The 12,249-nt window shown below is 38.9% G+C and overlaps 2 protein-coding genes across 6 annotated transcripts in view; one reads left to right on the top strand and one right to left on the bottom strand.

The window, feature by feature from the left end:
* The window catches only part of LOC129720389 (atypical protein kinase C), a 261,544-nt gene extending 259,089 nt beyond the window's left edge, over positions 1 to 2,455 (top strand). For all 3 annotated transcript variants that reach the window (XR_008727256.1, XM_055671860.1, XM_055671859.1), the window contains one exon: positions 590 to 2,455. The gene's annotated coding sequence lies outside the window, so the exon portion shown is untranslated. The remainder of the gene's footprint in view (positions 1 to 589) is intronic.
* Positions 2,456 to 6,953: 4,498 nt separating this feature from the next.
* Positions 6,954 to 10,703, bottom strand: LOC129720397 (fas apoptotic inhibitory molecule 1). Of its 3 annotated transcripts, none has more exons than XM_055671873.1 (5): positions 10,268 to 10,703; positions 7,618 to 8,307; positions 7,415 to 7,556; positions 7,310 to 7,359; positions 6,954 to 7,224 (listed from the first exon to the last, which is right to left on the bottom strand). In XM_055671873.1, exons 2-5 carry the CDS (start codon positions 7,948 to 7,950, stop codon positions 7,057 to 7,059), a joined length of 693 nt encoding a protein of 230 aa, XP_055527848.1. In that variant the 5' UTR covers positions 7,951 to 8,307; positions 10,268 to 10,703; the 3' UTR covers positions 6,954 to 7,056. The 3 variants fall into 3 exon arrangements, with proteins under 3 accessions (XP_055527848.1, XP_055527846.1, XP_055527847.1); XM_055671871.1 differs by lacking the exon at positions 10,268 to 10,703 and adding an exon at positions 9,715 to 10,201; XM_055671872.1 differs by lacking the exon at positions 10,268 to 10,703 and adding an exon at positions 10,130 to 10,180.
* Between the last annotated feature and the right edge of the window lie 1,546 nt (positions 10,704 to 12,249).

The following is a 12,249-nucleotide window of genomic DNA, read 5'->3' as shown; positions in this document are numbered from 1 at the left end:
TATTAGTCAATAACGTCCTTGTAAAGGAATATTGATTTATTTTCATCCCTAGTTTAAGATTGAAAATATTACGATTTCGTAGAAATCGGCGATTCAATCCAAGGTGTTATGAAAAACAATGAGAATTCTGCTTACCAAGATCAATTACCCTAAAGCTAAGGCAGATAAATGTTTCATTCATAAAAACATCTTTAAAATTGATTTGTTCCAACCGCTATTACAATTAATGTTTATTTTGCACGCGTTATTTAATTCAATTGCTTTTAAACAAAGTGTAACTCGTGACGGAAAAAATACGGATTACTAGGCTAGTTTTGGTGTTTTACTTCGCTGTCACTTTGTTCCCGTACAAATCACGAAAACCTTCCTCTTCAATTTTTACACCCGTTTATTTTATTTCCCGTTGCTGGTTACGTTTACTAACACAATTTGAATGAAAGCATAATACAATTAGCTTTTCAGCTGCTGCCTTCTCTTTCCCAAACAATTTTTAACGTACGTTAATGATAATAATAACAAATTCACTCTATCTTTTCTCTCGTATCTCGTTTCTGCGATTTTTCTCTTATCTTTTTTCCGATGCTCACAGTTATACGGTGACGATTCTAGCGATTACGATTCCGTTGTGGATGAACTAAGTATTCTTCAATTACCTCCGCCACCATCAAAAAGTCTACTGCAGCACATGTTTTGCCTTCCATTGAACTAGTAAAGACCTGCCCGTCGAGGAAATCGGAACGACAGGAGAGAGAAAGAGTGCGAGAGATAGAAAAAAAGAAATTCAGACAGTCGACAAAGTGGTTTGCAAAAGTTTTACTGTTCTTTTAACGATGTTAAATTATTCGCTAATTTCCGTCTTTTTCGGCAGTCTTCAAAATCTATAGTGGTAAGTAAGAGTAAAGGGAAGAACTCTCCTATTTTCAGCGTAACGAAGCAAAACCAAACAAATAAATAGGCACAAGTTTAGGCAACAATGATTAGGGACAAGTTTCACAGCGAAGAAGTTACTTACCGCAAAGCATACGAGAGCAAACATTATCCAATTCTTAAACTACACAATCAATTTAAGAACAACTAGGGGCTATGAAAAAAAAAACAATGAAACAGCCACAACTACAACACTAACATTGTTAAAACGGTACTCAACATATTCCGCTGAAACAACATTCCAAAGGCATTAAACAAGCATGAAATTAGCGCAAGTGGTTACTTTTTCAACAATGTAAAACCAAGGAACTATTCTAACTAACAAAGGAAATTATTACAGCATTGCAAATGAAAATATGATCTAAAATTATTAAACGAAAAACAAAACAGAACATCAACGGATTCCTGACTAGGCTAAAGTTGCACCGCTGCTGCGTTAACATATGAGTAAAAGTAAAACGATTCATCATCAATGAACATTGTGGCCGTTGAGTTATGTGCTAACGATAAATTTGAAAGCAGAATCGAAATTGTATAGAACATTAGAGAACAAAAAATCACATTTAGCTAATAAACAAACAAGAAACAATATTCCAAATCTAGAGAGAAAGGCAAACCAAGAAAGACATTTAACAGAGGAGGGATTTTAAATTTTTAAATCAAACAAAATTACTAAAGTATAAATTTATTGATAGAAGCATACTACAAAACAAACAGAAAAGCATGAAATCAGATGAGTAACAAGACAACAACAGAAAAAGAAAAAACGGAGCTGTTAGTAGCCATGTTAGATAAAACATTCAAATTATTGCAAACTATAGTGGAAGTTGGCAACACTGCTGATTGTTGTTTTTTTTTTTGTAAACTAATTAATTTTACTAATGCTTCTAGGTGATGAACATTTACCCTCATGTGATATGCTTTTGTTTCTCAGTATTTGCCCGTTATTACCATCAAGTTGGATGGCTCGTTTTTATTTTCCGCTGGTAACACTTTTTACCTACCAGCTGTTCAGTTTCACAGCGCCGTTAGAGTATTAGGTAGTGTTAGAAACTATGCCTGGTTGCTGCGCATTGCTGCGGTGCGATTTTCGGTTGGCGAAATTGGCATTCCCGTTCAATCCACACGCACGGTTAGAGTTGTGTTAGGTGTCGTCCCAAGTTCATATATACATATATCGGTTTAATTTACTGTATTAGATTCGACATTTAATTAGATAGTAGCAAAAAAGGCAAAGATACTTTGTTAGGTTATTTCATAGGTTCACAAACGAGCAACCAGTATCGATGATTTGAAACCGTAACATTCTTTTACTGTAGTATTATATTTATTTGAAAGCTTACAATATTTTAAAACAACAAAAACGGTTAGTACTTATCCTAACGTTTCCATTTCATTTTATCGTTAAGTATTCTGCGACGTACTTAAATTTCATTCGCCTTTGATTACTGTTAACATACGTTATAGTTCTCCAACGAGACATTTTTTCTGATGGAAAAATAAAGCTATACTAAAAATAATTCATCTAGATACGATCCGTACGATGAATGGTGCACATGTCCGAATGTAGTGTATTGTGTGGCAGATCAGTTTAAATCGGTTAATATTTATCTCTGTTTTATTGTGCAAATGGATTTTTTGTCATGATGTGTTGAACATTGTGTAACGGTTTGATTAAAAGAAGGCGCGGGGTGAAGAAACGTTTTTTTAGTTTTGAAGGGCAGACAAGAAAGTTTCGTGTTTGTTTATGTTATCTTCTCACTAGGAATAGAAATTTTAGAAACACTAATTTTGTTAGTAAGGTATGTAGCAGTGTCATATAATTTCACAAATTTTTTGGGCAGTGGTTGTTTATAAAAAACTTTTTTTTTCAGCCAACTCCTCCTTTCAGTATGACTGATTCTGCTTTTCAACGTTACATTACACCCAAAACACCTTATCTCAGGCTCTTGACTTCTTATTTCATCTCTCAGTTGACAGCAATCTCTACACATCATCTGCTTAGATGTTAGTATACTCTGCTGACATCGAAGCAAACTATGAACTGTGAAGTGAGTTATAAATGGTTCTCGTGTAAAAAAATATTGCGTCGGTCAGAAGAATTACAATTTCCCAACTATTGTACGTACTAAAGTGTAGATTTTCAATAATAAAATAGCAGAAGCGTTCCGGTATGGCACCGGGAAATGGTGGAAGGATAGAAGTGCAGATGTCGCTGTGCGATCAGTGCCAGTACCAAACACCAGGATACGAGCCGTTTCAGTGTTGCTTGAAACGGAAAGGCGTCGAGATTGTACGCGGAAGGTTGCTTCCTGTGATTGTCGGATTGTGCCTAATAACGCAAGGTAAGTGTATTGAATTCAGGATCTCTGGCAGAGGGTGAATTTCCATTTATCAGGAAGCTCAGATGCCAAAATTCAATAGATGTGATTTTCAACATATGTCGAACGTGGAGATGTTTAAATCCATCAAATTTCTGCATACTTCCAAACTATTGTTAATATCTCTGGTGGTTAAAAGGCTCATATCCTATCATATTCTGGTATATTTGGTCATACTGAATGATATTCCGATACATTCGATGATTTCATTATGGTATGCTTTATTATACTCTATCGAATAATCTAATTGTTCGCTCGTTACCACAGCTACCTATATTTTATATCAAAGAAATCGTAAGCCGCTTTCGTAATATTTTTTTTTATAACGGTTGTATAACATACCCTATTTTTAATATTTATCAACCTTATCATTGATTCTTACGATATATATCTTGGAGAATCGAATTGCGTCAGTAGTGGATTTCTTTGTCTGGTTTTGCTGCTGTAAAAAAACCTACCGAAGTATTCCGATGCCTTACTTACAAATTTTGCTAAATTTGACAACATATCTCCATAATATAAAAGGCAATTTTCAGTCAATTTGAATCTGTTTTTTCATTTTTCTTTCTCATAAATTTGTCTTTGACCCCAAAAAAAGAAAAGCTCCAAAACTTTAAGTTGTTTAGTTGAAAACTCGCCAAAAATATAAAAAAGCTATCAGTTGGGTCACAGTGAAAAAAATCACTACTCGTAAAAGTTACTGATCTGTAGTAGCATAATTGTTGATGCGGCTCCAACCAATTAACAAGAGGTTATGGGCTCAGATTCAATGGAATTATATCTCAAACTTATTTCGAACGAACATGGCTACTCCAACGACAAGTTTCCTACCAGGCGAAGAAGATTCTGTACCGATCCGGATGTCCAATTCGTCAAGTCTGCCGTCAATATCACTCCTGCTAGGCAGCGAAAACGGGCCTACATGGAGGTTTGCGAGCCAGGCGTTCTTGGAACTGGAAGATCTTCGGGAAGCAGTCAAGCCGGAACACAGGACCGGAAAGCTAAAGCGAAATAATTCTTTTATTGGATCCGGTGAAGGAAGCTAATTCTGCGAAGGACGCGTGGTCGAGGCTAGAAGCAGCGTTCGAGAACACCGGTTTGACCCAAGAAGTCGGCTTGTTGAAAAAACTGATAATAACGTCTCTAACTACCAGTGACTCCATGGAAACGTTCATCAACAATATCGTAGACGCGGCACACGGATTTTTTTTACAATCAGTGTTGTCTGAAGAATATCAACCAATTATTATGAGACTTGAACATTCCGGAGTGGCTATTACTGACATCAGAATAACCAAACTGCTGCAGAAAATTCGAGTACCTACGTCGGGAGCTGCATACTCAGATAACAGGCAATTGAAGTAAACAGTAAAGAAGAATGAAGAACCAAATACGTCGTCTAGCAAAGGATCAAACAGTAGGCGATGCCAAAAATTTGGCCATAGTGCGGAAGAATGATCTTCAAAACCTGCCAAAAAGAATAATGCATGGTATACAGTGTATCGGCGTTCGAGTAAGACAACAACGACTGGTACTTTGATTCAGGTGCTTCAAATCATTTCGCCAAATCGGAGCGGTTCTTGGAAAGGTCCTCGAGAAGCAGTTGTACAGTCGTTGCAACAGAGGATCAATGAAAATAATCGCCAAAGAAAGCATGAAATTGAATCCAGAACAAGGTTTGTTCCACTTAGCATTCGGCCGTTTCCTTTAATTTACTGCAGCGCCTCTAGTTGTCGTACCGAGAAACTAATGACTGCGTTTTTATCGGGAAGGTTTGTTTACTTAATACTGGGGTCTCCCTCTGTGATTAGGCGAGAAGGGTCAATGCAGCACATAGCACATAGCACAGTTCGTCGAATCTGTATGCGTGAAGGATTACGATCGTATCATGCCAGCAAACAACGCAACAGGACACTGACACAGAACCTAGTTGCTAAAACCCGAGCAAGAAAGCTATACGAGCAAGTCCTGACTGTATTTTGATGGACGATGAAACATACGTCAAAATGGACTTTGGACAAATCCCGGGTCGGAAATATTACCTTGCTAACCGTAAAGCCATCTGTAGCTGTGGAAAGAAGACAAAAGTTCTTATCACTGGAGCAACCATGAATGGAAAGGTTTACAAGAAGAAGTGTCTTCAGGAAATAGTTTTGCCGTTAATCCAGTCACACGAAGGCCCTTGTGAAGTTCTGGCTCGATCTAGCTAGCTGTCACTACGCCCGGGATGTATTGGAATAGTACAAACAGAATAATATTGATATTCTCGAAAAAAGGATTAATCCACCAAACTACTCACAGTTTCGTCCCATCGAAAGATAAAATTAGGTAAAATGAAGAAGTGTTGCAAATCAATCAAAACATCATCTGATATGGCGAAGTGGTGAAAAAAAAATGGCCGATACGGTTGATGTTGCCACTGTGATGGGGGGTATTCGACGAAAAGTTCGCGAAATCATCAGGACTGCAGACAAATAATTTTTCTTGTAGTTTTTCCTTGAAGTTCAATAAACCCTGCAAAAACATATTTTTAGCAATTTTGTACGTTATTTCTTTATGGAGAAATCGGAAATTGTATGCGGCCAAATTCAAAATGAAACAAACCTTAGCCAAAAAGTGCTTCTGGAGGCTAGAAAAGGCCGAATAGAAAATGATCCCAAATTGAGGTCAGAATCACCGAAAAGTTCTTCTGAAGTCCAGAAAGGGCCGAAATAGAAAAATTATCCTAAATTGAGCTCGGAATCGCCGAGAAGTGCTTCTGAAGGCCAGGAGATGATCCCAAATTAACCTAAAAATCGCCGAAAAGAGCAAAGAATTAAAGGTGACCTAGTTTCCGGAATCGAGAATTGTTCAGTAAGAGCGAAAAATACAAGATATGTACTTTGGGTAAGTAAACCCGTTTGTCTTTTAGCAGGTCGGGATCACGAGCGTCAGATCTGTTGAAAGTCGTTTACTCAGATATTTGTAGACCAATGGAGAAAGCGTCGCTGGGTGGAGGTAGATTCTATTTGACATTCACGGATAACAAATATTGCCGAATCTTTATATACTTATATATAAATGAAGGTGCTTTTTACTGATAAAGGAAAAGAATTTACGTTGCATGCTCTTTGAAGCGGGTCTACCAAAGACATTCTGGGCCGAAGCAACAGCAACGGCCATGTACTTTACTGCCATGTGATTTACTGATATCCAACCAAAGGACATGAGATGACACCAGAAAAAATGTGGTCCGACAAGAAGCCTAACTTGGCACAATACTCCGAGTTCGTGGCATCAACCGAAGCATGTCAGGAATTAAGTTGAATTCGTTTGGTAGAAAGCGACAGAATCGAGAAGCAATATAATCACATCGAAACTAAATATTTTGACGTACATGACCTTCAGCAGAAGCATTAGATTGTTTTGGAGTTCATGCTAGCAGATATTCTCACGAAGCCATTGCAACACCTACGATTGAAAACGTTGAAGCAAATGTTGTAGTAGCCTTAAGTAATTGTTAGTGAATGAGATTTTCACTATTGTTGAAGCTAAAATATTGAGTAAAATCTTTGAACAATCGCTCCTCAATCTACCAAGAACAATGTGCGATTAAAGTACTAGTTCAGTGCTATATGGTGCCACTATTGAAAATACACCTCAAAATTTCAAAAAGAATATTTATTTATTCAGAAAACCGTGCGTTTATAGAGTTTCAAACCAAACCTTTAGCCTTAATTGTATGTACATATCACACCTTTTTACTTCTTCACGGTACAACACCGCAAACCGAAGCCGGGTCCTGCACCGTTTCACCGTTTACGCTTAGCGAGTGCACAATCCCATCCCGTTTGTTGCCACTGGTTCGTGCACTTAGCACGAACGTGTTGCCGTCTTCAACAAACGTTGTCTCAGTGCCGCCATCTACAAATTCACCCTGAAAATAAATCAATGTACGGTTTAATTTAGCACCCTCATTGCGTATACAGTTATTACTCATGAGCTGCATTCATTTAACTTACATTTTCCTCTATCAGTTTGCCGTTAACGTAAATGTTGAGTGTGTTTTTCTCTGAAATCGTACACATTTTGACTAATAAGAATCTAATAAAATCATAGCATTCTACCTAATACTATACGATAAAAATTATCTCCCAAATTGATTTCCCACGTCCTCAACGCTTTGGCCTGTGATTCCGTAAACTGTTCGTAGGACTTTCCGTCCACGAAAAGCGAGTAACTGTACTTAAAACCAGGTAGTGGGTCCACCTAGAATGACCAAATTCGTAAGTCGATTTCCGAACCCACGCACACGCACCATCGTACTCACCCGCACGATGCACCTTTTATCCTCCAATTTGAACATATCCTCGCCGACCAATTTGAACATCCAGTCTCGGCGAAAAATCTCCTCCTTGTTGATCCACAGCACACGCTTCCCGCTGGCAGTGCCATGTTCGAACTCGATCTCGTGGATTTTACCGTACATCGGTACCCGCCAGCGGGCCACCACTTCTCGGTTTGGTGCCGCTTTCGAACCTCCATGGCTACTGCGGTAGTCAACCGGCTGGTTATCACTTCCGGTTTTCATAATTCTGATTGTGTTTTTCGCCGTTTCGAGTGCTAGTGTTCGTGAAGGCGCACTCAGTATTCCGTGCTTCATTCGCGTGCCGTCCGACACGGGAATGAAAATTATAACTTTATTTCTTTATTGTACCGCCACTTGCTCTAGTTTCCGTACTTCAAGTTTCAGTATGTAACTGGTGGTGGGTGGGGGAGGAAGATGGACATTACCATCAAACGCGATCAAGCAGCTGGAGTCCGCCGGACCGTCACCGTTGCGGTGCCATTCAGCAAAGTCATTATCATCGTTTTTATTTATTTTTTTTTTCACGCGCAAATAGGGAACTGTAAAATCCAGGCTCTTTCTATTGGGAACATCTATTATGCAGAAGGTTAGTTTCTGTTGTGAGGCAAAGTTTCCCTGGTGAAGGGTGGTTACTGGGTCAATGATAACTCCCTGCAATCGATAGTAGGGGAATTCATTACAGTTCTGGCTTTGGAATTGGGCGAAATAATTTTATGTCTTTTCTAACAGCATTATTATTCGAAGCGGGAATTGACAGTTATTTGTGACATTTGATTACACAGTCAGTCTACGTTTAATATCAATTCATTTCGATGTTCGCCGAAAAGACACTAGCTTGCAATGTAAATTTATTCCATCATAGCGTGACAACGAAATGTGATCATTTAGAACTTTCAGTGAACAAAACACTTAACTTTCTTAATAATCGTTTGCTGGATATATCCATTCTAGGCATGCAATGCCATTGAAAAAGACCAATAATGAAGCGGCAACCGATTGCTCGCGAAGACAATTTTATCACCACCATTAATTTGGGCATCCCGAGGTGCGTTCGCTAATCATAAAGCTCATACCCGTTTTCAATATTATTTGGATTTTGTTCTAAGTGGTAAACTTTCATCAAGTTTTTTTGTGCATTTGAATTAATGAATTGAATGAATTTTACGCTGTTAATTTTTATATACAAATCATCATCAGATCAAACAAAACATCAAAATATTTTTTAACTAAAATACATTTAACTTCAATATCACACTGAAGTTCAGCTTCTATATTATAACTATTTTAAGAAATATTGTTTAGTTCGAAAATGAAAAGATTTGTAAATATTACGCCATAATCGGGCCCCATCATATCTGAGAGACTAACAGAGAATAGCAATACAACAGATGAAACAACCATAAATTTTATTTGGCACGAAATCGATAAAAATTCGGTAAGAAAGAAGTTTTTTGTTTGTCGGTTTTTTTTTCGCAGAATTAGGCAAAAGTTTTTTATAGCTTATTGATTTCCTGTGACAGTCCTCCGTATGTAGTGATATATATAGGGTATTAATTTTTGTCCAGCTATTGTTCATTTTCGAATTTAATATCAGCAATAAAAAAACAAGGAAAATTTACATGCCTTATAATAATATTGCTGGTCGCGCTACCACTCGGGTGTTTCTTGATAATAACGTTTTCCTTTTTGTGTAAGGTAGTGTATAAGATGTATCGGGTGATGTTTTAACTAAATCAAGTTTCTACGAGCATTCAATATTACAGAACTTGAATGTCAATTTTAACTTGCGCGACTGCACAACTCTGCTTTTGCTTCCTCTTCAGATATGAAATGAGAAAAGCTACACCTGTTATTAAAATTATATTTCTTGTAATAAAGAACACTAACAGAAGCTACATTTCTCACAACACCTTCTGTGTATTCGAATAGCAATTTCATTATCGCAATCAATTATTCACCAAATGTCCCTTAGTGGATATTAAATTACAAAGCTCGCCATGCAAGCATCGATAGCACTATAACAGTGTTTTGTGGTTTCGATGGCATGCGTTAACTTACCAACAAAACTATCATGTCATCGAGAACTAGTATCTTGTTTTACATGTTACGACCACGCTTCGAAGTAGATTAGAGTATTGACGATTTGCTTCACGTCAACCTGCACAACAGCCGGCTAAGAAATACGAAAACGAGCCGAGACACTGAACGAATCGAACTTGTTTTTTTTTTTTCATTCACCAAACAATATCAGCTGTGACTGATTGAAACATGACAGCAACCTTTCAACAGTTCACCGTGAACATCATAACTGCTAAGCAGCACGAATCTGTATCACAGACATTGAAATATTCCATAATTACAACGCTGTTTGAATGCTTCACGAATTATGCAATCAAACTCTCAGATATCCAAACGACACAATTCGTAGCACTTTCACTGGAAATGCAGCCATCGTCGGTTTGTGTTTTCTTACGTTTCGAGGGTGAACAAAATCAAGTTTCCCGTCCGCCCGGTATCACCATCAAAGCTCAACTGAGGACGGCTTAGCCGACAGACACGGAAAGAATTGCGTGATAGCACGAATCCAAGCTCCTCCCACTCACCCACTCACCCACTCAACTCGACCCGCTTGCAAAGGATATCACTGGGGCATAATCGAACGTCACTCCATACGAATCGGTTTGTAGGCAAAACGCCAACACAGCTTTGGTCAGGGCCACTAGCGCGCGACCGGCTGTTTTCCTGTTTTGGAATTTGTCCGAACATTATTGTGCTTTCCAAAGCTGCCAGTAGGCGTCATATTGTTCTGATTTGCAGGATATGCTTATGATCGCTTCGCGATTTATTTTGTTTTCACTATTGCAGCGAATGCCGAAAACAACGTTTCGTTTATAGAAACTAGTGGCTTCTAGTTTGACCGAAGTATGCAACCGAATCACAAACCTGGGCAGGTACGAGTAAAACTATTTTGTTGTGGCCCAAGGTATCGCCATGTGAACCGCGCTTTTCTACCTAGAAGCACTATTCAGACTGTAGCTTTGTTTGAAATCGCGTTCAAACTTCTTTTGAACATACGTCGAAGTTTGTTTCATAAACTCAAGGAATCACAGCAGCAGTTTCAATTGGCACTGGCACATTTTCCAATGTGAGTATAAATCGTTAAAATTTACAATTATAACCTAATACAGTACTGAACAAGAGAAAGTACACACCATTATTTTACTACAACCACATTTATATCCAGGGATTCCTCACCGAATTTCATCCAAACTCTAGATCGTTGTTTAGTTCCGAACGAAAGGATCATATAAACACTCATTCAACGATAGGACCTTTTTTTTTCGACGTTCAACACTCCTTAGTTTTAAATCATAAGAAATCCAAGTTCTTTGTTTTTTAACCATTCCCAAAACATGCAATTGCTCGAACATGGTTTGGCCAGTAACTCTTAAGATCAAAGCAAGTTGTTTCTACGTTCAACAGGAATTCCCTTCGAGCAATTACTCTATTTCAATGTCTTTGAAAGTTTTTGGCCTTCCTTCGCGCGAACAGTCGCCAACATCAAAATTACTGTCTTTTAAAGCGACGGAACCAATTACGGCAAGTTGTTTCACTTAGTACAATATTTCCGTGAACTTTTTTGATTCTCGATGCGCTTCAACCGCCGTTTTCTTCGAATGAAATGAGAAAAGTAACACTATCCGCAAATGACGCCTATTTAGTACGAAATCAATTATTTTCACACAGCTGAAAGTAAATGGCATCACAATAAAATCACTAACTTGTTGTTGTCGGACAGCGCCATCCTATCGGACTTCTATCCTTCCCGAAAACTGTAACTGGGTCGCGGATGAGTTCAATATGGCAGCCAGCAGGTTCGTAGTTCAGAAGGTTCTCGAACGTAGGATACGCGGTTCCCAAGGTGAACGAAGTGTTTTACTGCAGTTGCTACGCTCCGCCACGTTGGTCTATCGAAAGGTTCGTTCAGATGATAGACCTCGTAACCATGGAGCTGACGAGCCTAACGCCATTGGTGGAGGTGAGTGACTTCAACGTTCGGGCTGTAGAGTGGCGAAGTCGCTACTCGAACCAGAGAGATTAGATCTTGTTGGAAACTTTGGCAAAGCTCAGCCAACTAGATCTGGCCAACGTTGGGACCAAAAGTTCATTCAGTAGAAATGGTGCGGAGTCTCTCATCGACGTGACGTTCTCCAGCCCAGGACTGTTCACGAACCAGCGGAATGACGATGGCTACACCAATAGCGATAGTCGGCGACCAGTCGGTTTGCTATAGCTATAGCGTATAGCTCACAACGTGAGGCGGCTAGCAACGGATAGAGGGTTGAAGATATCGTATTTCGATGTCGAGATATTTGAGGAGGCAATGAAAAAAGAAAGCTGAAGGGGGAAGTTGGCTCCGTCCGAGTGCTGATCAATTAATTGCCACACTACCACGGGTGTGTGACGCCTCCATGCCTAGGACTCACCAACCTAGTAATGGAAAGCCCCTGGTCTACTGGTGGACTGAAACGAAAGCGAATATCCGCAGTGCGTGCCTTTGTGCTAGACAAAGGGTAGAGGGCGCGCGAGCCA

This window comes from Wyeomyia smithii, chromosome 2 (assembly GCF_029784165.1).
Source record: "Wyeomyia smithii strain HCP4-BCI-WySm-NY-G18 chromosome 2, ASM2978416v1, whole genome shotgun sequence".
Lineage (NCBI taxonomy): Eukaryota > Metazoa > Arthropoda > Insecta > Diptera > Culicidae > Wyeomyia > Wyeomyia smithii.
The sequence above is the reverse complement of the archived record's forward strand: the minus strand, read 5'-3'. Positions and strand labels throughout refer to the sequence as shown.

Bases quoted from the DNA above. Each gene is read 5' to 3' on its own strand.
- LOC129720397 (XM_055671873.1), bottom strand. From the start codon at position 7,950: ATGAAGCACGGAATACTGAGTGCGCCTTCACGAACACTAGCACTCGAA. The intron at 7,557-7,617 runs GTGAGTACGATG...TGGTCATTCTAG, and splicing joins ATAAAAGGTGCATCGTGCGG to GTGGACCCACTACCTGGTTT. The intron at 7,225-7,309 runs GTAAGTTAAATG...ATTTATTTTCAG, and splicing joins GCAAACTGATAGAGGAAAAT to GGTGAATTTGTAGATGGCGG.